This window comes from Pezoporus flaviventris, unplaced genomic scaffold, assembly GCF_033815535.1.
Source record: "Pezoporus flaviventris isolate CSIRO_AGI_PZ_B2104156 unplaced genomic scaffold, CSIRO_AGI_Pfla_v1 ptg000285l, whole genome shotgun sequence".
Lineage (NCBI taxonomy): Eukaryota > Metazoa > Chordata > Aves > Psittaciformes > Psittacidae > Pezoporus > Pezoporus flaviventris.
The window spans coordinates 360795-381051 of record NW_026892832.1 but is presented as its reverse complement, the minus strand read 5'-3'; the positions used below and the strand labels follow the sequence as shown (position 1 = coordinate 381051).

General features: G+C 38.6%; 1 protein-coding gene across 1 annotated transcript in view; it reads right to left on the bottom strand.

Moving 5' to 3' along the window:
* Positions 1 to 20257, bottom strand: part of CAMK4 (calcium/calmodulin dependent protein kinase IV) — a 144288-nt gene that overhangs the window by 36097 nt on the left and 87934 nt on the right. The window contains exon 5 of the mRNA XM_061443073.1: positions 14029 to 14101. Within this exon, the coding sequence (XP_061299057.1) occupies positions 14029 to 14101 (73 nt within the window). The remainder of the gene's footprint in view (positions 1 to 14028; positions 14102 to 20257) is intronic.

The window sequence follows — 20257 nt, the reverse complement described above, 5'->3', positions numbered from 1 at the left end:
TGTGTCAGGGATAATTTTAGCTGATCTTTGGGGAAGGGCTATGAAGGAGGCTTTTGCTCTTATGATTGCCAATGGGAGGGCCAACAGGGAAGAATAAAGTGCTACCTTATTTGGTTGGTGTAATTTCTTTTTACATTTCCAAAGCTGCATGAAAGGACAAAGACCTTTGCCAAGCACGCAACATATTGGACACAGCGCTGAAATAAACCCCAAGTCTCTGAGGAAGTGTTTGAAAACAACAGCCCAGTGAATTATTTCATTTCTTTTGCTCAGCTGTGCCCTACAATATTAAAGAATTTTATTTCCTTTGCCTAGATCAAACACATCAACTCTACCATTTAAACTTACAAATCTAATTGAAAACTCACAGAAAGCTATAAACCAGCCTATGATTTTTCACTATTTAGACATACCGGTCTGTATTTCATGTGGAAAAAAAACAATTCTAAGAAACCATAAAAAGGACACAACAGAAAAAAAGTCCAGGAAGAACAGTAACTAAAAGGTAACACAGAAATTAACAATTTATTTTTAAAAAGCCACACGCACATTCTGTGTAGCAGTTTAACTACATCACATCGAGTACATCAGACCTGAGGGGTGGTAGCAGTTAATGAATCTTCGCTTTCACAGATTAAAGGCTTTCTGTGGAAGATAGAGTTATATGAGTTGCAGATCTAGACCTACCTAAACCCAGCTTGGTCTGGCGTTTGTTTCATGAGGAAGCTGGCAGGAGGCTGAAACACTGGGAGCTGCGCAGCCGAGGGGTTGTGCCTGGCACATCTGTGTGGTGGTGTCTGTGACACCAGGAGCCTGTCAAAGCCACACTGCTGCCTGTCACCTCCAAAGCCTGATGCATGATGTGAATCACAGAGCATGTTGAGAGCACTGTCCTGCTTGACAGGGGCACCAGAAAACAGCCTCAGAATCTGGTCCTTAACTTAGATTAGTGGGTTACCTGCCATTAACTTGAAAAGCTCCCCAGAAGAGACATATAGCTTTACTGGCTATTTCAATAGTTATTTCTCAACAAATGCTGTTGTAGCAATGTTAGGCCAACTATATTGCTGTGCTTGACTTACCTGATAGTTTGGGAAAAGCCTCCATCACGGTATTTAAACATTTCTTCCTGTCACTAGAACACAATTACAAATATCTTCCATGCATTCTGAAACAGACACTCAATGTTCTGCTCAGATACAAACCTGCTTCAGTCTGCTGCTTCCTCCAGAGCATTATCAGAGATGGAGAAAAGGAAGCAGGTCTATATTCTGGCTAAACAGGTCATCCTTTTCAGACCCCTACTTTGAAATTTAGCTTAGGAAATGGGCAGCTTGAACACCTCCATTGATAAAACTTGTGATGACCCAGGACAGGACAGCAGCAGTCTCACACAGCAATATGTGTAAAATCATATAGGGCTGGAAATATTTTCCATCAAAAGTGACATACTGAACCTGATCCTTGCTGCAAGTTTCAGTGACCACATGGGTATTTAAAGCAAAACTTATAAGATTTTGTCTTTGGCTTGCTTTCTCTGCATGTTACTAAATTTTTATTCATGCTATCAGAAAGTTTACTAGAAAACAGAGCTTTTAATTTTATCTGTGAATTTGTTAATATTTTTCAACTGGTTTGCCCTTCTACACAACCACACATACAAAATGATTGCAGGGCATCATGCTTGCACAGAAAGCCAGATAAGTGCTTCAAAATATCAAAAGAGATCACAGATCTCTTATTGTTAAGAGTATTTTGTCTAAAACTACACTATTCTTACAAACAAAACTCAGCTTATGCTCACCCATTTGATTTACCAGCGGATAAGTGAAAATCAGAATCAATAATTTACAAAATAAATACTGCCAAGACTTTGATGGACACTGAATCATTGCCCAGCCATTCAAATGTATTTCAACCCTCTTGGAGAAGATGAATCTCTCTTTTACATTTCTCCCTCATCGATTTTGCCACTTAATCCTCACATTTCAAGCAAGGGAAGAAGTGAAGGTAAATCGATCTCTCATGACCAACATGTCCTGTCCCAGATGGGGTTACAAGCAGCATGAAGAGTTACACCATTCTGTTAGACACAACTGCAGCCCTTTTTCTAATGCTGCTGTGGTTTGCTGCATTTGAATAACATACATGTGTTATTCATTACAGATGCTCTGAAAGCAGCCTTCTGTGCTGCAGCACCCAAGATGGTCCATCACGATGGGATAATTTTAACTACTGGAGTATGCAGTAACACTCACATGAGCTATAGCAGCCCATCTTCCCTGCTATTCCACTCTCTGGAAGGACCCAAAACTGAGTGTAGAGTACATTGGCATTACTGAGCTGCACCATTTAGAGAAGAGGATGCAGAAAGCATCCTACATGAAGGTGAATCACTCCTTCAGCAATCCCTGCAGAGAACAAAGATGCTGGCATGCCCCAGCTGTGCACACCTGCACCAGCATCCATACTGGCAGAGAAAGGACAGGAACCCCATTCTGCATGGTGGAAGCACTGCTCATGTCTTCAATGAAGCATGCTTGCAGGAAGACAGAACTCTCATTTCTGAGAGACATGGAGCTGTTAGGTTTCTAGTTTGTGAGTTTGTTGAGTTATTCATCCTTCCACACAGTCATATGTGCAAACTTATTCTAGGGTTTTGTATCAGCACAGAAAATCATGTTGGATTTTTTGTTAGCAGCAATGTTTCATAATACATCTTATCACATCATAATGGAGTTTTACATTAAATCTTGATTTTTAAATGAGTGATGTAATTTTAAGGCTTTAAAACTGAGAGGTTTTTATTACGTGCCTTTCAGTGTTATTTATAGCAACTTAAAAACATGCATTAATGTGTCACATAGGAAGGTACAAGAACCTCAGTGAAGTTCAGATGCAAGAAAGAGGACTAGCTTGCAGCCCTGATAATTCATGGCACCTAGCTCTACTGTTGTTAAATATTGCACAGTAAAATAAAATCCAGAATTATCGTATTTTATTACCATAAATTATGATAGTAAGTAAATAGTATGATAATACCTTATACATGGCTAACCACAGTAAGGCAAGGTAATTTTAAATCCTAACCAATAAAATGTGTATGTTTACTTTGTAATTGACAGCATACTGACTTTCTGCTGTTGCTGCTTGTCAGATGGACTCAGCTGACCAGAGTATTTGGAAAGGCACATTCCAATAATGAAACAAGCTGTTTGTTTACACTCCAGCTGTTGCCCATCACTACTATTGTACATGAACTTGTGTCAGAAAATCCACCAAAAGCCCCACATCCAGCACTGTTCACCAAGCAATATAATTTCTCAATATCCAGAAATTGAACTACTACTGGTTGGGTACTATGTTTAGGCACCATGTAACAAATCTGGAGGGCCTGTACTCCTGGAAAAGCCCCTGGTCATCCAATCAAGGAGACACTCTGATTCTTGCACATATCCTCTCATTATTTCTACCTTACGAAGTGACATGCACCATAATGAACTCAAGTCTGCTGGCATGATAAGTGTGAAGTGGCACTGATTCCTGAAAATATCAGATTCATTCATTCACCTATGTTAGAGTTTGGATTTTCAGCCACAGAAGTCTATGAAAACTGCAATTGAAGAACAGGGGTGTGGGTAATTTAAAGCCAAGAGCCAAGGTTTTGTTGCTAGCTATTGAAAAACATTAAAAACGCAGGTAAAGGAGTTCAGAAAGCAATCTGCATGCGCCAGCAAGCTGAGATGAGAACAGCATGTAAAAATCAGTCACACAAATATTAACAAAAATATTTACGTAGGAAACAAGTATTAGGAAATACTTGTCACAAAAGAGTAAATGAAAAAGCAGAAAACCAGACTCATTACATGGTACAAAAAACCCACGGTTGCTGAAATTTCAGGACATCAGTAAGGAATCTCGAGGGAATAAATAAAGAATCTTTTTTCACTCATGCTCTCAGGGCCATAGAAATAAAACCACTTATCTAAAACAATGACTGATAGATTATTACAAAGCCTGCTGAAGAGTGATCAGCGTCAGCCAATAATAGCTCATGCCAACCCCGCTGGCATGTGAGGAATATCTCCCAAAGACAGCAGAAATTCTCTTAGCATTTCCTCAAACTACAGGCACAGAGATTAGGGTAAGATTCTTAATGAAAAAATGTAATTTTGCAAATAGCCATTTTGCTGAGAACCTGCATTTTATCAGTTCAGTACTATGGAACTAGAGATTAAAAATTGCACAAGGCTACAAAATCTGAGTAATTTTTTTTGCAAATATCTGTAATTTCACAGGTTCATTTTCAATTTACTTCTGAACAATCAATGTATTTTTATCCTTACCATGATTACCAAGGCAGGAACATCCAGACACAGGGAAACAATCCTGTCCTCACTTAGGTCTGCAGGCACAACAGGCTTGGGAGACAGAAAAACAGTCCTGTGAATAGGGAGGGATGAAGAAAAGGGCTGCCTTACACTTCATCAAATCCTTCTGGGGATAAAGCAGTGACTTTGGCAACGGTGCTGCTACTTATGCCATTTGCTTAGGGAAACAATTTTCTGCCTTGTTAGCACACTGCAGGGACCAGGACTGCTTCTGTCCTCTGGCCGGTGTCCTCACAAAGGACAGGGGAAGGCTTCTTGTGCACAGGTGCATTCAGACCCTACTCACAACACCAAATTCTCTAAAAGTCAGTGAACTTCTGTATGTTTACTCAAACCTTAGAAAAGTTTTAGGGAATTTCATGTAGCATTTAACCAGATGTCTTTTAGCCCTTAGGAAAAGAATGTACTACCCATCCATGCAGCTGTGGCTGTGTGGCCGGCATGAAAAGCAATAGTTACTGGTAACACTCCTGCAGTGCCAGTTAGCATTTCTCCTCCATTTGTTCATGCACAGACGGGTGGTTTTCTATTTTGGTATTTACTCCAGGGCAATTTCTGAGGCAAGACCTCCTCATATTTCATTGAGGTCTTGACCCTTTCTGTTGCTTGCAATTGCTAGGTTTTTACTGTTTCTACACAGTATGTAGGGCACTCAGGATGCTTTAGGAGCTTCCCTAGCTCAGAACACTTCAGAGCCCTGCCAGGCTCCTAAAGTGACATGTACATTTTGTCAATTCAGACTGTACATGACTTACGTTCTATGGGAACTGATATTTGGATGTCATGTTCCCGCATGACAGTTTGCACAATATGTGCAATAAAAATTATAATAAAGACTAAAGCATGAGAAAAGCCAGGCTTTTTCCTTTACTTGTACTTTATCAATTGCTAAAAGTGTGCTTGGTAACATACAGGAGAGAAATGGGTAGCTGTCTAAAGCCAAGATTCAGGCTCAGGCTCAGTGTCAGCACAGAGCTACAGAGGTTGTTTTCTGTGCCTTCTTTTCTAAAAGGGATGGCCAGGCCATTGCCAAATGACGGCCAAAAGATCAGTTAATCAGGCATATAGACCCAGCCTTTGGGCTGGGGAAACACTCACCTCACACAGTATTTTCAACAGTGCATCTTATAAATGAAGGTACAGGAAAATTGCCCTTCTGCCTGAGATGAATTAGGAAGAGGTCAAATTCTTGAATTCTTAATCAGTTCTCAGACAGCAACTTCCCTGGTAAATGTCAGCCTCTTGGAATAAAAATGAACTGCAGGCACTGCTTGAAAACAGCAGCATTTGGCACTGTGTTTGTGGAGTGTTGTGAAATAAAAAAAAGAGTTAATTAATCACTTTCACTGTTATTTCCAAATATTTTTTTAAAAATTAATACTGCAGTAACTTGTTTTCAAATCAAAAGAAGGACTCTTTACTTAGATGAAGCACAATTTGAGGTCATAACAACTTAGCAAATATGACCCTGACTTTCTACTGCACTGGACATTAAACTGTAATACAGTAGACCTACAGCATGATCATTAGTGCTTGTTCCATTTCCTCTATTAGAGAAAACAACGAATTCAATACCCTCATTTCCTTACTGATGATTGCAGCATTGCCAGATTCTTTTGACAGTAAATCTCTTTTCTTTGTGTGCTGCAAAGAGAGCTTTGCACTTATCTTAGAGCAGGTCTCCAAAACTGTTTTTCTGAAAATAATTCTGAATCAAATTACTGATAAATCATGCTGGCGTGATAATAATAAAACCAACCGTACTTCCAACAATTTAAATACACCATTAACAAGAAAAAATTGTTCAAAATCTCTTTACAACAAACACAAAAAGTGAATGTAAGCTAGTAATATTATGAAGCTACTAATTCAAAATGCCCTCACTCTCTAAAGAGATTATCCTATGTATGAAACTAGCACATAACATTGTTTCAGAAATAGCACGGTTAGGGCACAAATACATTTCTCTCTCATGAAGTGGCAGCACTTCAGTAGGTTTCTTACATAACTTGACAGTTTACCTATTTGCTTATTTGCTCTTTACAGCAATGTGCGACGTCTCCCCAGGGTACTTAAAAAGCCCGTTAAAATCTTGTCATGAAATGGAAGAAAAGGCAGAAATGACTTCCCGGCTTGCATGGAATCATTTCTATATGTGATATGCTAAATCACCCCTCTCCAAGGGGATTAAACTTGAAGCCACTCAAACAAATTTTGAAGAAATAAACACTTCGTGCCTAGAACACATAAAATGGCGCTTTTTTTTTAAATTAAAAAAAAACCCAACTATAATGTCTTAGAATGGATACTGCTACTCCTCCCTACAAGTCATTCAGCTGTACGCCATGTCCATGGCAATACTCGCAGTTCAGATTAAAGGGAAGTATGTATATAACTGTCCTGAAAAACGCACCTTGATATCAATTCAAACCATTGGTCCTACATGACTTCACTGACTGTGTTATAAGATAGCATATGCAGGCAGACAAACAATCTCTGCTATTTCATTCCTTCTTTCTGTCTGACACCGTCCCTTGATATATAGGATTTATTGTGCATATGACACGTTTTTTTATGGAATTTGTTTTCAGAAACATTGCTACTCTTTATTCTGCACTCTACTACAATTACTTCTAAATGGGGTGTTAATGTTCTTTCAGTAGGCTACAAGCAACACACATCAGACAATATACACTTGTCATTATGGAGACTAATGTCCATTTTTTCTCATACTGTGATGTGCTTACTCAAATAAAATTTTGCAAGCATAAGTGGTAATAAGATTATAATTACATACATTCTCATCCCCTCATCGACTTGCACTTCCTTTATTGAACAGCACTTTCCTTATTGACTTGTGACTTCAAGTGCACTGTAGAACCCTTTGCAGTAAGCAAAGGATCATGTTTAGATGGTCTCGTACCTTCCTTCAGGACAAGACTTCACAGGGAATTCATAATACCTTTCAATTATCTCAACTTTGTTAAATCAGTTAGTACAACCAGTGTATCTCGTGTGACATTCCTTGTATTAATTTGTGCAACAAAGAAATCACAGAATCACAGACTGGTCTGGGTTGGAAGGGACATTAAAGCTCATCTGGTTCAACCCTCTTGCCATGGGAAGGGACACCTTCCACTAGACCTGGTTGCCCAAAACCCCGTTAAACCTGGCCTTGAATGCTTCTATGATTCCATGATTCTATAATTCTATATTAGAAATGATAATCTTACAAGGAAAAGGCATAGTAAGACTTTATGTTTCATCTATTAAAACAAGGAACCGAATACCCCAAGATATGTGTCACTACAGAAATCAGAATGAACAGGATAGTTCTTCAACATCTTGGGCCACTGACACCAACTGCTCTGAACAACTCCCAGCTCATGGACATGAGTATCGACATCACATCTCCCTGAAGGTTCAAATTCAGTTTCTGTGAGCAATCCTTAGCTCCTGGACAAACCTCAGTAACAGGAGATAGCTTAAGAAATAGCTTGAAGAAAACTGATTCAGAGTCTAGGTTTTCTATGTTGTATTTTTCCCTGCATGAATTGCCATAATAGCAACACAGAATTTACCTTACATATTGACAACCTATTTACTTGTTAAAAAGAGAACAAATACAAGCGTCCTTATCATACATGTCCTCGATTACATTGCAAATGGTGCTTTTAACTGCAAATAGCTGCTGTCCCTCTTTTGAACTCAGTGTTTATCTGCCTCTTTGTCCAAAATGTTGTTATGCAAGTTTTCCAAAATCAGAGTGTGCCAGAGTACAAGCGTTAAGTCTGAAAACCATCCACCTCTGTTCATTTTTTTCCTGTTGACAGGTTAGAAGGAGAGTGGCAGAAGCAGATCATGTCAGAGAACACAATATGACATCATAATACTTAGCACAGAATTGCAGCCAGAACAGCAAATTGCTTCTTGTCTTACAGTATCAAGCACTGTCCTTTTACTTACAACTGCATACTCAATGAACATGGCCTACACCTGCAAGTTAGTGGAATACCACTTTTGAGCAAACATTCTGAAAAAATGACAAAATTTTAATTTCCCCTTCTCCCCCCACTCCCTTCCAGCCTCCTGACCCCCCCCCCCCGGGGTTTCTTCCTTATTTGTCTCAATACACTTACTCTTCTTAACAGTGTGCCTTTTTAGGCCTGGCTAAGAATTTATTGATAACACATTTGTTCAACATTTCAGAATTCTGTCACATTTAAGCCTCAGTTAAGTTCACCTTGTAGCTGGTGGCTGAAACTAAAATCCATCCATTGCATCTATCCCCAGCAGGCACTAATTCGGTGATAGTTGTGGTTTAAGCCCAGCTGGCTACTAAGTACCACGCAGCTGCTTTCTCACATCCCCACAGGGGGATGGGGAGGATTGGAAAAAAGGTAAAACCCGTGGGTTAAGAAGAGTTTAACAGTTAAAATAAGGTATAATATAATGCTAATTCTAATAATAACAATGAAAAGGGTAATTAAAAAAGCAAAAGAGAGAGAGAACAAAAAGAGAAAAGCAAACAGCAGTGATGCATAATGCAATTGACCACCATCCACTGACTGATACCCAGCCTGACCCGAGCAGCAATCTGGCCCTTCCAGGTAATTCCACCCAGTTTATGTACTGGGCATGTTGCGCTGTGGTATGGAAAACCCCTTTGGTTATTTTGGGTCATGTGTCCTGTCTCTGCTTCCTCTCATCTTCTTGTGTCCCTCCTCACTGGCAGAGCATGAGAGACTGAAATGTCATTTATCAGAGCAAGTACTACTGAGCAACAACTAAACCATTGGTGTGTTATCAGCATTGCTCTCAGACAAAACCCAAAACAAAGCACTACACCAGCTCGTGGAAAGAAAACTAACCCTATTCCAGCCAAAACATAGACAATTATATAGAAAAAAATGAAACCTTTTTCTTACTCTTTATCTAATGTCCACTTTTCTTTGAATGCCAAAACCCCCAGATATTTTGACCAATTCTCTTCGATCTCAGCCAGTCCAATTACCTCATTTGCTCTAAGCTCTAATTGTTAGGCAGTCCAACGCTTCAAGGTCTGTAAAATATACTTGCAAGATGCACATTTGCAGGAGGTCCTTACCCACAATCTTACTGCTCATTATCAGACAGATCAAAGTTCACTGAAATGAATAGAAACCTTTAATCTAGATTTTCTCTCTCAAACCTGCAACTAACTAAGTGCCGTCAGTCTTTGTCATCATAGCTGAAAGTTCAGCATGCTGTCTGTGAATTTAAGCTGACAGGAAACTGAATAGAAACGCAGGCATACAATGAAGCTTGGGGGGGTAGAAAATTGAAATAGAAAATGGAAATGAAAACCGAGGGGGTCCCACCTATGCCTTAAGGAAAACGTTCCTATCAGGACAAGATGATGGCCAGTCATAAGAAAACAACATATTATAAAATATGATGGGAAATTAACTTAGAGACTGCCAAGTGAGTTCAAAACTCTGTCTAGATTATATCTAGTAACTACTGTAATTACAAAAACGAAACTGTTAAAAATAATTTCAAATTTAAATACAATGAAAAGAGTAATTTAACTCTCAAGCAGAAACCTATCATTTTGACACTAATGCAGAGTAGGCAAGAAGGAACACAGTTTATTTTTAGTGACAAATATAGGATTTTGAAGATGCACATTAAAAAAATTTAAAAATTTAGTGTAATTTTTTTAAGTTTGAGCACCTAAAAAGAAGATGTCTTTTACAGAAAAAGTGTGTATTTTTGTGACCAGTATTTCAAGGTTTATTTGAATTTCATATCATCAATAACTCATTCTGAAAGTCAGGCAGTGAAGAATGGCCTTGGGACATCCGTGTGTGGAAATCCATTGATTAAACAAAATAGGAAAACTGCTGCAAAAATAAGCATGCAAGAAACCGATACTGTATACAACTGATCCTTTGAGGAGGAGAGGAAGGATAATGATGTGCTAAGAGAGGTTGCAAATGCATCCTCTCTCAGGAATGAAATTCACCCTGTTATGAGATGTTGGGTAGCAACAGAAGCTCCATACCTGTTCTGAACAGCAAGCAAAAGAGCTGAAGAAATTAACATTGGCTTGCCTAGATTTGTATAAGCCTTTTATTTTATGAATGAAGCTATCTCCCAGCTTGAAGAACAATGGAAAAGGCAAAGGTGTGGAAGAGATTAAAAAAGGTAATTTGTTCCCAGAAAAGGCAAATACATCCATGCACTGGGAACACAGATGCAATGAGCAGAAAGAAAAATGATGGAGAAGGGCAAAATGGGTGCAGTAGTCTTCAGAACAATACTGGATTTGTTATTTTCTTTGTTCTTGGGAGGACAAACGTCTGATATATTTATGCTGGTTTGTGACCTGGAAGATTAATATTAATTTCCTGTGTGTTACTCTAGCCACTTACTTAATTCTTGGTAAGCCTTGTAACAGCTAATCTTACAGTACTCATACATTACAAAAAACAGATAGACCAAGATAGACGCTTTATAGGAGGGGTTTTATTCTGCGTGCTTTTTTTTTGTTTGTTTGGTTGGTTGGTTGGTTTTTTGTGGGGGGGATTTTTGTTGTTGGTTTGCGTTTGGTTTGTTTTTTGTTTGTTTGTTTTTTGCTGCTGTTTTGTATTTTTGTTTTGTTTTTTTCTTTAAGAACTTTTACAGAACTTTTTTTTAATAGTCCTTTTAGTTAAACAATTTCAGACTGAGTTGAGCAAAATGCTTTGGTGCTTCTAAAGTCCCACTTTACACTTTTGAATAAATCCTTTAGAAGAATTTTGAAAAAACCCTTTGCTAAATGAAGACAAGCCTTCATATGTCAGTGATCCACTGTGAGGACAGATCCATTACTATATTAATAGCCCTTAACAAGGGGTTTATAAAATAAGTAGGTAGACTAGTTCATTTGCTAAGAGAAATTTATAAAACTTGCAGTAGTCAGAACACCTATCTGATGCCAGGAGGGTATTCATTGGCATGGTTTATTGAGGGGATTGTATAATTATTTGGTTTTAAGAATCATCAATAGATATATTTTCTTTTATTCTGGAAAGATTACTCTGCTGCAGAAGTTATTTTCCAGTTTCTAACAGTAACTCCTCTTATGTTCACAAACACCATTCTGCCAAATTTACAGCCCCAATCTATCACAGTATTTTAGCTGGGCTGCAAGGATCCCAAATTGGGAGCTGGCACCTCCACAGCCATTCCAGCTTTTGCTTAGATGTTCAGTATCAGCTATGACACCAAAAGTTTGTACAGTCCATCTTAGCTAGGGATTTGATACCAGGATCTATAAAACTCCAAATTATTGCATGCTCATATAAACCTCAGAATCATAGAATGGTTTGGGTTGGAAAGGACCTTAAGATCCTCTAATTCCAACCCTCCTGCCATGGGCAAGAGTGCCTTGCCTTTGCATGTCACCCGTTCTGTCCAACCTGGCCTTGAATATCAGCTTTTTAGCTTTCATATGTCACTGTTCGTTTATTTGAGCAAAGCTGTTACAGCTCGCAGAAGATGGAGATCTTCATCTGGTTCCTGGATTTTAAAATAAAGAACTGAAACACCTTCTGAAACATCTTTCAGCAAAACTTCATGATAATTTTATGGAAAAGAATTATAAATAATGTAGAACCACCTTAACTGGGGCACTTTGATTCAAAGAAAAAATTGCTCATAAAATAGTAATCTGACCCAGTTCTAAGAAGTTTATACAAATGTGTCATGCAGCACACTAAACTTGACTACATAATTTAGATTACTTTGGATGAGAGCAACTCAGTAAGCACCAGATCATTCAGAAAGTCAGGAAGTGAACACGATGGTCTTGCTGTAGGTCTGGTTACTCCTGGGAACACCAGTTCTCACATTGTATTTAGTGTGAACAGGCTTGCAGATGATACCAAACCATGATTTATAGGATTTTTTTCACAATGGGGTATTCCATTACCATACCAGGTAAATACGCCTGAGTCGGTCTGTTCCTTCTGAATAACTGCATTACTGTTGTAACCGCATTTTCTTTTTCCCACCTTTAGATATCTTCCACAGAGGTCAGAGGTCAACAGTCCTTTCCTCAGTACAGGTCTTCTGACACTGCATCTCTGTGGGTTATTCGTACAGATCCTGCCTTACCACTCTCACGCTTTGGAAGAGCTCTTCAGGCTGACCTCTCTTTTTTTCCACATGATCAAAAATTGATTTTTGTTTGAAAAGTATGATAGTCTGGAAATAGACCCAAAGTCAGTCACGTTGCGTCTGCACTGTTTGTACACCTCTAAGCATGTATGTCTGCTCCAAGATCTTTGTCATCTTTCTGCTTCCTGTCTGCTTCACCCAAAATATCTGCTGCAGACAACCATACAGTGCTACCGGATAGAAACAGAAATATGTTCTGCTGACTCTGAAGACAGATGCCAGGAACAGCAGAAGGCAAAATCTTTAGCATCAATCCCTCCTTAGGTCTTACTAATGTCTTAGTGTGACAAAGTAAAATTGTCTCTATGTTACTATTTTGTTTGAAATGCTCTGATTGTCCCAGCCAGACTGTTCTTTCTTACCCAACATGTCTCCTCTCTTCTATGCTGGACTTGATCAGTGCCAGCATACAGACTAGACATTTGACAAATTTCTTAAGTACCTTCCCAGCATCTGATTAGGCGTTTGGGGAACATCTGGTAGGAAACCAGATGGAAGAGCTACAAGCGACTGAGAAGTACACGTGATAGACAGAAATACTCTATGTAGCTACTAAAAGACTTTATTTTCTTGTCTCAAAAATTTTTGTACCTTTCTCTAAGTGATAGAATTGTACAAAGTTCAATGGTGTGAAAACCACATGAAATATAGAGGAAGAAGGTATATTGGGAGTTACGCAAGCTACTGGCACTGAACTTCGATCTCTCAGTATCTACTGTCATTCTGTGTATGCATCTGCAATTTAAAAAGCAGTGAAAATTGATCTTTGATTAGACATGCAGCATACTCTATCCACTTTCGTAGTAGTCCACCCTTCCTCCAATGCGCCTTGTTTGTATAAACGCTCCTGCAGCAGCAAAAACTGTGATGGGTCACCTTCAAGGAACAACTGCAAATGTAGCAGACTATTTTCATGTCAGTATTCTGCAGGAGCTTGACTCAACTTCTTGTAACTCTTTACACCAGCTTGTAACTCTTTACACAAAAACCCACCACAGTTTGGCCATCTATGCTCCACTTTAGTTGAAAGGAAAACTAGCACACTCTTGTTCCAAATGACTTACTGTGACATACTCCACAAAAAATGAGCTAGAGACTACACAACTGACAGCAATTTCAAATTACTTTTGCAGCTAAAACAATCAGTGCTAAACTCCACAGCTTTTTTAGTTTGGGCAGAGCATGCACTCCACTTTAACAGATGACTTAGAGCGTTAAACGCATTGCTAATTCCTATCCAGAGTCACTGTGCCACTTCCTAAAAAAAAAAGAAAAGAAAAAAAAAATCGATACAAAGTTAATTATAGGAGGAAACTTGTGTGGACTGTTTCCAGTGAACTCTGCTTCTTTCCCACATGAGTGTGTATTGAGCCACTGTCAATGAAAAACTAGGAAACTAGGTGCTGAGCATATGGTGCTAAACAATACTCACAGCAACTGCCTCCAGGATTTGTTTAACAGCATCAGCAGCATCTCGTTCACTGTAGTAACCCTTTTCCACAATCCTACAACAAAAAAGTGACATGCAAAATCTCATTCAGAATTATTCGTTTTGGTAAATAAACCATGCTGGCAAAAACTTTTAAAAAATGAACTAGAAAACAATCAAATTTAAACATGACCACGACCCTGGAGTGCCCCCTAAAGAATGGAAAACAACTCTTTTGCAATTCAGGTTACCTTTGATTTCCAGTTAAATGAATAACCGGAGACAAAATACCAGCTAGGTAAGAAGCTCAAGCTTATATGCACATTCAGTTGAAATATTTTGGAGTTTTCAGAGAATCTGAATTACTCTCAGATGAAACTAGGTATCCTTTAGGAACTGCTACTTCAATTTTATATTAAACTCCCTCCCCCTTATTTATTTATTTATTTACTTATTTGACAAAAGAACTGTGCTAGGCACATGCAGATCTGAATTATTCAAGAGAAACAGATGATGTAAAAAATTTACTAGTTTCAAACTATCCCTCAGGTATAATGGGCTGAATGAGTTTCTTTTTCTTCTCCATTAGTCGAGATTTGAGGATCTGTAGTCAAAGAAACATGGTTTCATTCAAACTAAACCTAATTTTTTAAATTTCTTCTTAAGGTAAATGCTATCTTTAGTTTGCATAGATGACACATAATAACTTGATTTTGTAAATGTGCTGACCAAGTGTGGCTTATGGAGAGTTCAGCAGTATTTATGACTTCTGAAGATCCTGCAAATCTGGTTTTCTTTCCCTCTTCATTTTTACATCTGTTCAATCTTGTAAAAACAAACAAAACATCAACTTTCACGTTCAGTGTCATCTTCTGGTACCTTACCATGATAAAAACATTAAGAAAGAAAACACATTTCTGTGTTAAGGTAATGTTCTGAAGTGGTGTATTTGAACATGTTGTACGCTGTGCTGCATAGAAATGGCAGCAAGGGAAAATGCAGACTTCTGGGATAGCCTCAAAGCCCAGCTGTGCTACTGCAACTCTTTTAGAAGAACAAGGTCTGGGTTCTGACTCAGGATTTGCATTGCATGATCTCCTAGAACTGCCATTACAGAATGAAACATTATATAAATGCAGAGTTCAGTTAAACAGACCCAGCAGAAGATACAGATTCGGACAATAACTGTAAGAAGTTAATGAAAGAAGAACCTATAATTAGTACTAATACACCATTTAAGCGACCCATCCGTCTTTTTACTACCTTATTTGACTACACCCAGTATTTGTGAGCTGCAATAATTCTCCTTCAGAGAGTTGCCTAAAGGTCAGATCTTTGACCTGAAGTTTTGAATTTTTACCATATTAATTTTTCAAAGACTAAGAAAGCAGACAGCTGTTGTCTAGAAACAACTTGCAGTGACTATGAGACATTTTATAATATTTACTTGCTTTCTGTAAGCACACAAGCAATTGTTGAGAAAACAATGACCTAAAATCCCCATGAAGCAGGAGAGCAAGAGGCCTATAACGTTTGAAGTCAAAAGTCACTGGAAAACCTTCAGGGTCTAGAAACAGATTCTGCTTGTGGAAAGCAGGGTATACTCCTCCTGTTTTGCAGTATCATAGAATCACAGAACCATAGAATAGCTACGGCTGGAAAGGACCTTAAGAATGTCTGGTTCCACCCCCATCCCATGGGCAGGGACACCTTGCACTAAACCATGTCACCCAAGGCTCCATCCAACCTGGCCTTGGACACTGCCAGGGATGGAGCATTTACCATTTTTTTGGGCAACCCACTCCAGTGCCTCATCACCCTCACAGTAAAGAACTTCTTCCTTATATCTAACCTGAATTTCCCCTGTTCAAGTTTAAACCCATTGCCACTTGTCCTATCACTACAGTCCTTAGTGAAGAGTCCCTTCCCAGCATCCTTGTAGGCCCCCTTCAGATACTGCAAAAGCCCCCTTCAGATACTGGAAATACAGGTATCTTTTCAGTACTTCTCTTCTTTGAAATAACAGGCTTATACTGAGGTATCTTCAATGCAACTCCTTACAGCTTAAGAAAAACTGTCAGGAAAAAGTGTTGACTAATGTACATATGAAAAGCTTTGCTACATACTCATTAGAAAATTAAGAGCAGTAAGAATCAAAGAAAAGATAATAATCCACCAGAAATAGATGTAACAAGCAGGGCACTGTGAAATATAGTCTATACAGGGATATACCTAACCAGCTGCAATTACTTAACAGTCATTGTATTTGCAGGTAACTAAATCTATTCGTGTGCCACCAGTAACAGCAAGCAATCTGTCTCAAGCGAGAGTTCTTCCGTTTCACAATGATTTTTTGGCTGCATTTAGTATTATTTCTGGAAGTTTCATTTCTTTCTGGCAGCGCTTCAGCTACCATTCCATATGCACTGCTTTACCTCCTTTGCATTTTTGTATCTCCAGCTCTTCCCCTGCTTTGGTCATCTGTTTAAACTATCAGGGAGAGCTTTACTTGAACTTAAACCACAACGGTAAAAAAAAAAAAAAAGTGAACTTTATTCGTTGAGACATTATATTAAGCTTTTAGCCTGAAGTTTAGGAAAGAGGTTACAAAAAAATCATAATTACACAGTACAATGGTACATTATACTTGAAAGTAAGAGTCCTCCTTAGCTATTTCAGTCAGAATTATCTTCCTCTGGTAGACTGCATGGCAAGATGTGAGTCCCAGTGACCCTCTTGCTTGGGTGTTTGTCCACCAAATATACTGGTTTGGCTTTGTCCTCCTTTTTAATTCAAAGTACTTAGTGTCAGCCAGTAGGTTCCTATCTGTGGCATCCCTAAGCATTTCTTAGAATACCGACTTTGCTCCCATCCTGCTTCCCTGCTGGTAGATTGATCTTGCTCATCTTGCTCCTCCATCTACAGCACAAGAGGCATGTTAAAACACTTTCCTTGTTTTACAGGATTCCATGTATTAAGGACATTCACATAACCATTCAATTAAGCTTACAGTCCTAAGGAGGGCACAGGAGGTGAGATAGTAACAAAATTTAAAATTTTGTCACAATGAAGTAAAAACAAAAAGTCTGCTGTGCTAGTTTGACTCTTCTTTAAAACTGGCATAGATTTTGGAATACATTTTAAAAAAATTCTGATCTTACAGTATGTCTTTCAAGCAGATAAACCAGGGGAAAAGAAAAACTCTTTGTATTTTTCTCCACTCAATAAAATCAAATAAAATACGAGGTTTTTGGCTCCCTGTCAATGCCCAAACAATTCAGGAAAGAAAACCACCTGACCACTGGAAACAGGAGGTCAAAAAGATGCTCAAGACTGCCCTCTTGACCACATGTAGAAGACCAGTCCACCCTGACTTAGACAACTATATGTTGATAGGGGTAGTAGGTAGTATACTGCTCTCATTATTATTATTAAACACGTAACAGAAATAACACCTAGATAATACTGAAGATAAAGCCGTTGTGAATTTATACTTTACAGTAAATAAATGTAATGAAGTGTGGGCCTGTATGTCAGGACAGGAATAAAAACCTATTGTATAATTATTGTGCAAGAACGTGACTCATCCACTGATGTTACAAGTGAATAACATGCACTGGCAAGCCAATTACAGCTTATGTAACATCGAGCTAACCTTCTAGTTGTTCAGCAGTGTAGAATCCAGACTTCTTGAGAATAGAAATTACATTCTTAATTAATAATAATCAAGCAAGTAGAAAACCTAATCTTCTGTAGCAGCAATAAATAAAAAAAAAAAGACATAATTCTTGCTAAAGATGAAAATTTATTACAAAGGGCACTCTGTTTTAAAACTAGAACCTGGCTATTAGGCAGTCAGGAAGAGTACTGAAATAACATTATCCTTTCTTTTAGGTTCTGTAATAATACTGGGGGATCATTTACGTATCTATTTTTTGCATCCTCCCTGTGATAATTTATGTAAGACAAAAAGTATGTGTGCTGGTTTGCTTTATTAAAACAACACTCCTACCTGAGACCAGTGAAGTTTCTTTACAATGATTTTTTGAATTTCAGCCTACAGTTTAACAATGACTCATTCTCCTTTTCTTTCATAATGGGAAGGAAACATGCAAAAATGTCTTACTTTGTTATTACTGAAGCAAAACCACCTATTTGCACCTACTTTACAGAATTATCTCTAAGAAAAGCACAGAAAGAAGATTAAACTTTCCTTGAGAGAACAGGACAGGAACAGCACTGTAAGGAACTAATTAAATACTGTCTTTGATATGCAAATGAATGAGCCAGGCAGACCAAAAGAGTGCAGGACAGGAAAACTGTGAGGCAAACAGCAGGGAATCCAGAAGAAAGGATACCAAAATGCTTAAAGTCAAAGCTTGAAAAAAACACTGAATTTGGTGTCACAGGTATTCAGGAAGCTCAAGACAGCACTTCAAATCAAAGATGACATCCTAAAGCAAGCAAAAATGCAATGCTGATGAAATAAAAGATTCATATTCTAATCCCATTTGTGTAAAATCACTTTTTCATGCTTGTGCGTACACTTTTATTGAAATATGTTGATTCAGTTCTTTACACTTGTACATGGCAAAACAAACATCTGAGAATGTACTGATTTAATCTTGTCTTTCCAAGCACATGTGAACATATTTGAGACAAATCCACCTCTTTTTATAAAGAGAAGCAGAAAAGTATTTCCCAAAGGCTGCTCCTCACTCCTTCCCACTACCAGGACAAGGGGGAACAGGTTTAAACTGACAGAGGGTAGATTTAAATTAGATATTAGGAAAAGAATCTTCACTATGAGGGTGGTGAAACATTGGAATACATTGCCCAGAGAAGCTGTGGATGCCCCATACCTGGCAGTGTTCAAGGCCAGTTAGATGGGGCTTTGAGCAGCCTAGTCCACTCAAAGAGGCCCATTGCAGGGGGTTGAGACTAGATGATCTTTAAGGTCTCTTCCAATCCAAACCATTCTGTTATTCTGTGACACTGTCGGAGATGGAGGTGGTGCCAAGAAGCACCCCTGTCTACCTGCCAAGCCAGTCACTCAGCAGAACCCACCCAACTGCACCCCTGACCCAGAGCCCACAGTTGTTTCACCATAGCAATGATAACCCTCTGTGCTGCCACTCAGACTCAGAGGTGGAAAAGCCTTCTGCTGTCAGGTAACGAAGCTATAAAAAAAAAACACAGTGCTGAGCAAAGCCACCTTTAGAGTCACACTGCCCGGAAAACCTGTGGAAATGGTATATTTCTTGTGGTGATCCATGCTTTCTTATACACAGTAGGTAGTTGAAATTTGGTTGCTTCCACGTGATTGTCAAACTCATGTATGCATTCAAGTATTTAATAATTTGCAGTAAAGCTTGCCAACTTCCACTCAGCCTTTCTAGCATTTCTCTTCCCTCTGAGTACTGCAAATTTTCTGGCAATATAAATCCTTTAGTTTTGCAGACTGTTTTTAGTGTAACATCTCTCTACCGCGGAAGTGCAATGCCTGCTATGTTGCTTATGTTTCCATTATGTATATCTGCATTATAGGCTGCCTCAACAGATGCATGAATTATTACTAGCATTCGCCATACTTGTGTAGCCTGCAGGGTAGTTTAAGAAAATCATGAACTGGATTTTACTTCTTCTGGGACATTCTTGTTAAGACTTGGTACTATGCTTTAATTCACCACTTTTTCATGAAGACAATGAAAGCAGTGTAATATCATAGTAAAGGGAGGGAGGGACATAGTGGCCACACTTGCTCTACAGAAACTGTATTACTGATGGGAAAAAATAAAGGAAGAGCACAGTCCTGCTAAACTAAACACATTTAATCTGAAAATCAATGAGTAAAGTGATGAGGACTCCTAACATGTCATTTTAGAATCAATTTTCAGAGCACTATTACAATCATACTAATATACAATTATACTAATATACAATTTTACAGTTGACTGGAATACATGTATCTGAGGATTAATGGCAAGCATGTTAGGCAACAAGTGGAAACCATCAATCTCCTACAAAAACAAATATGTGAACATTTCATCACAGAAGGAAAGGAGGCTTTGGTTTTGATTTTTCAATGAGTAACAAAGCAGAGGGTCAGATCTTTTCTATCCAGCAAGAGAAACAGTGCTTGCACAGCTGCAATGGTAAAAAAGGAACCAGAGACACCCAGCAACCTGTTTAACAAGCAGAGGACCCATTCAGAGCCAGAGGATGCTAGGCT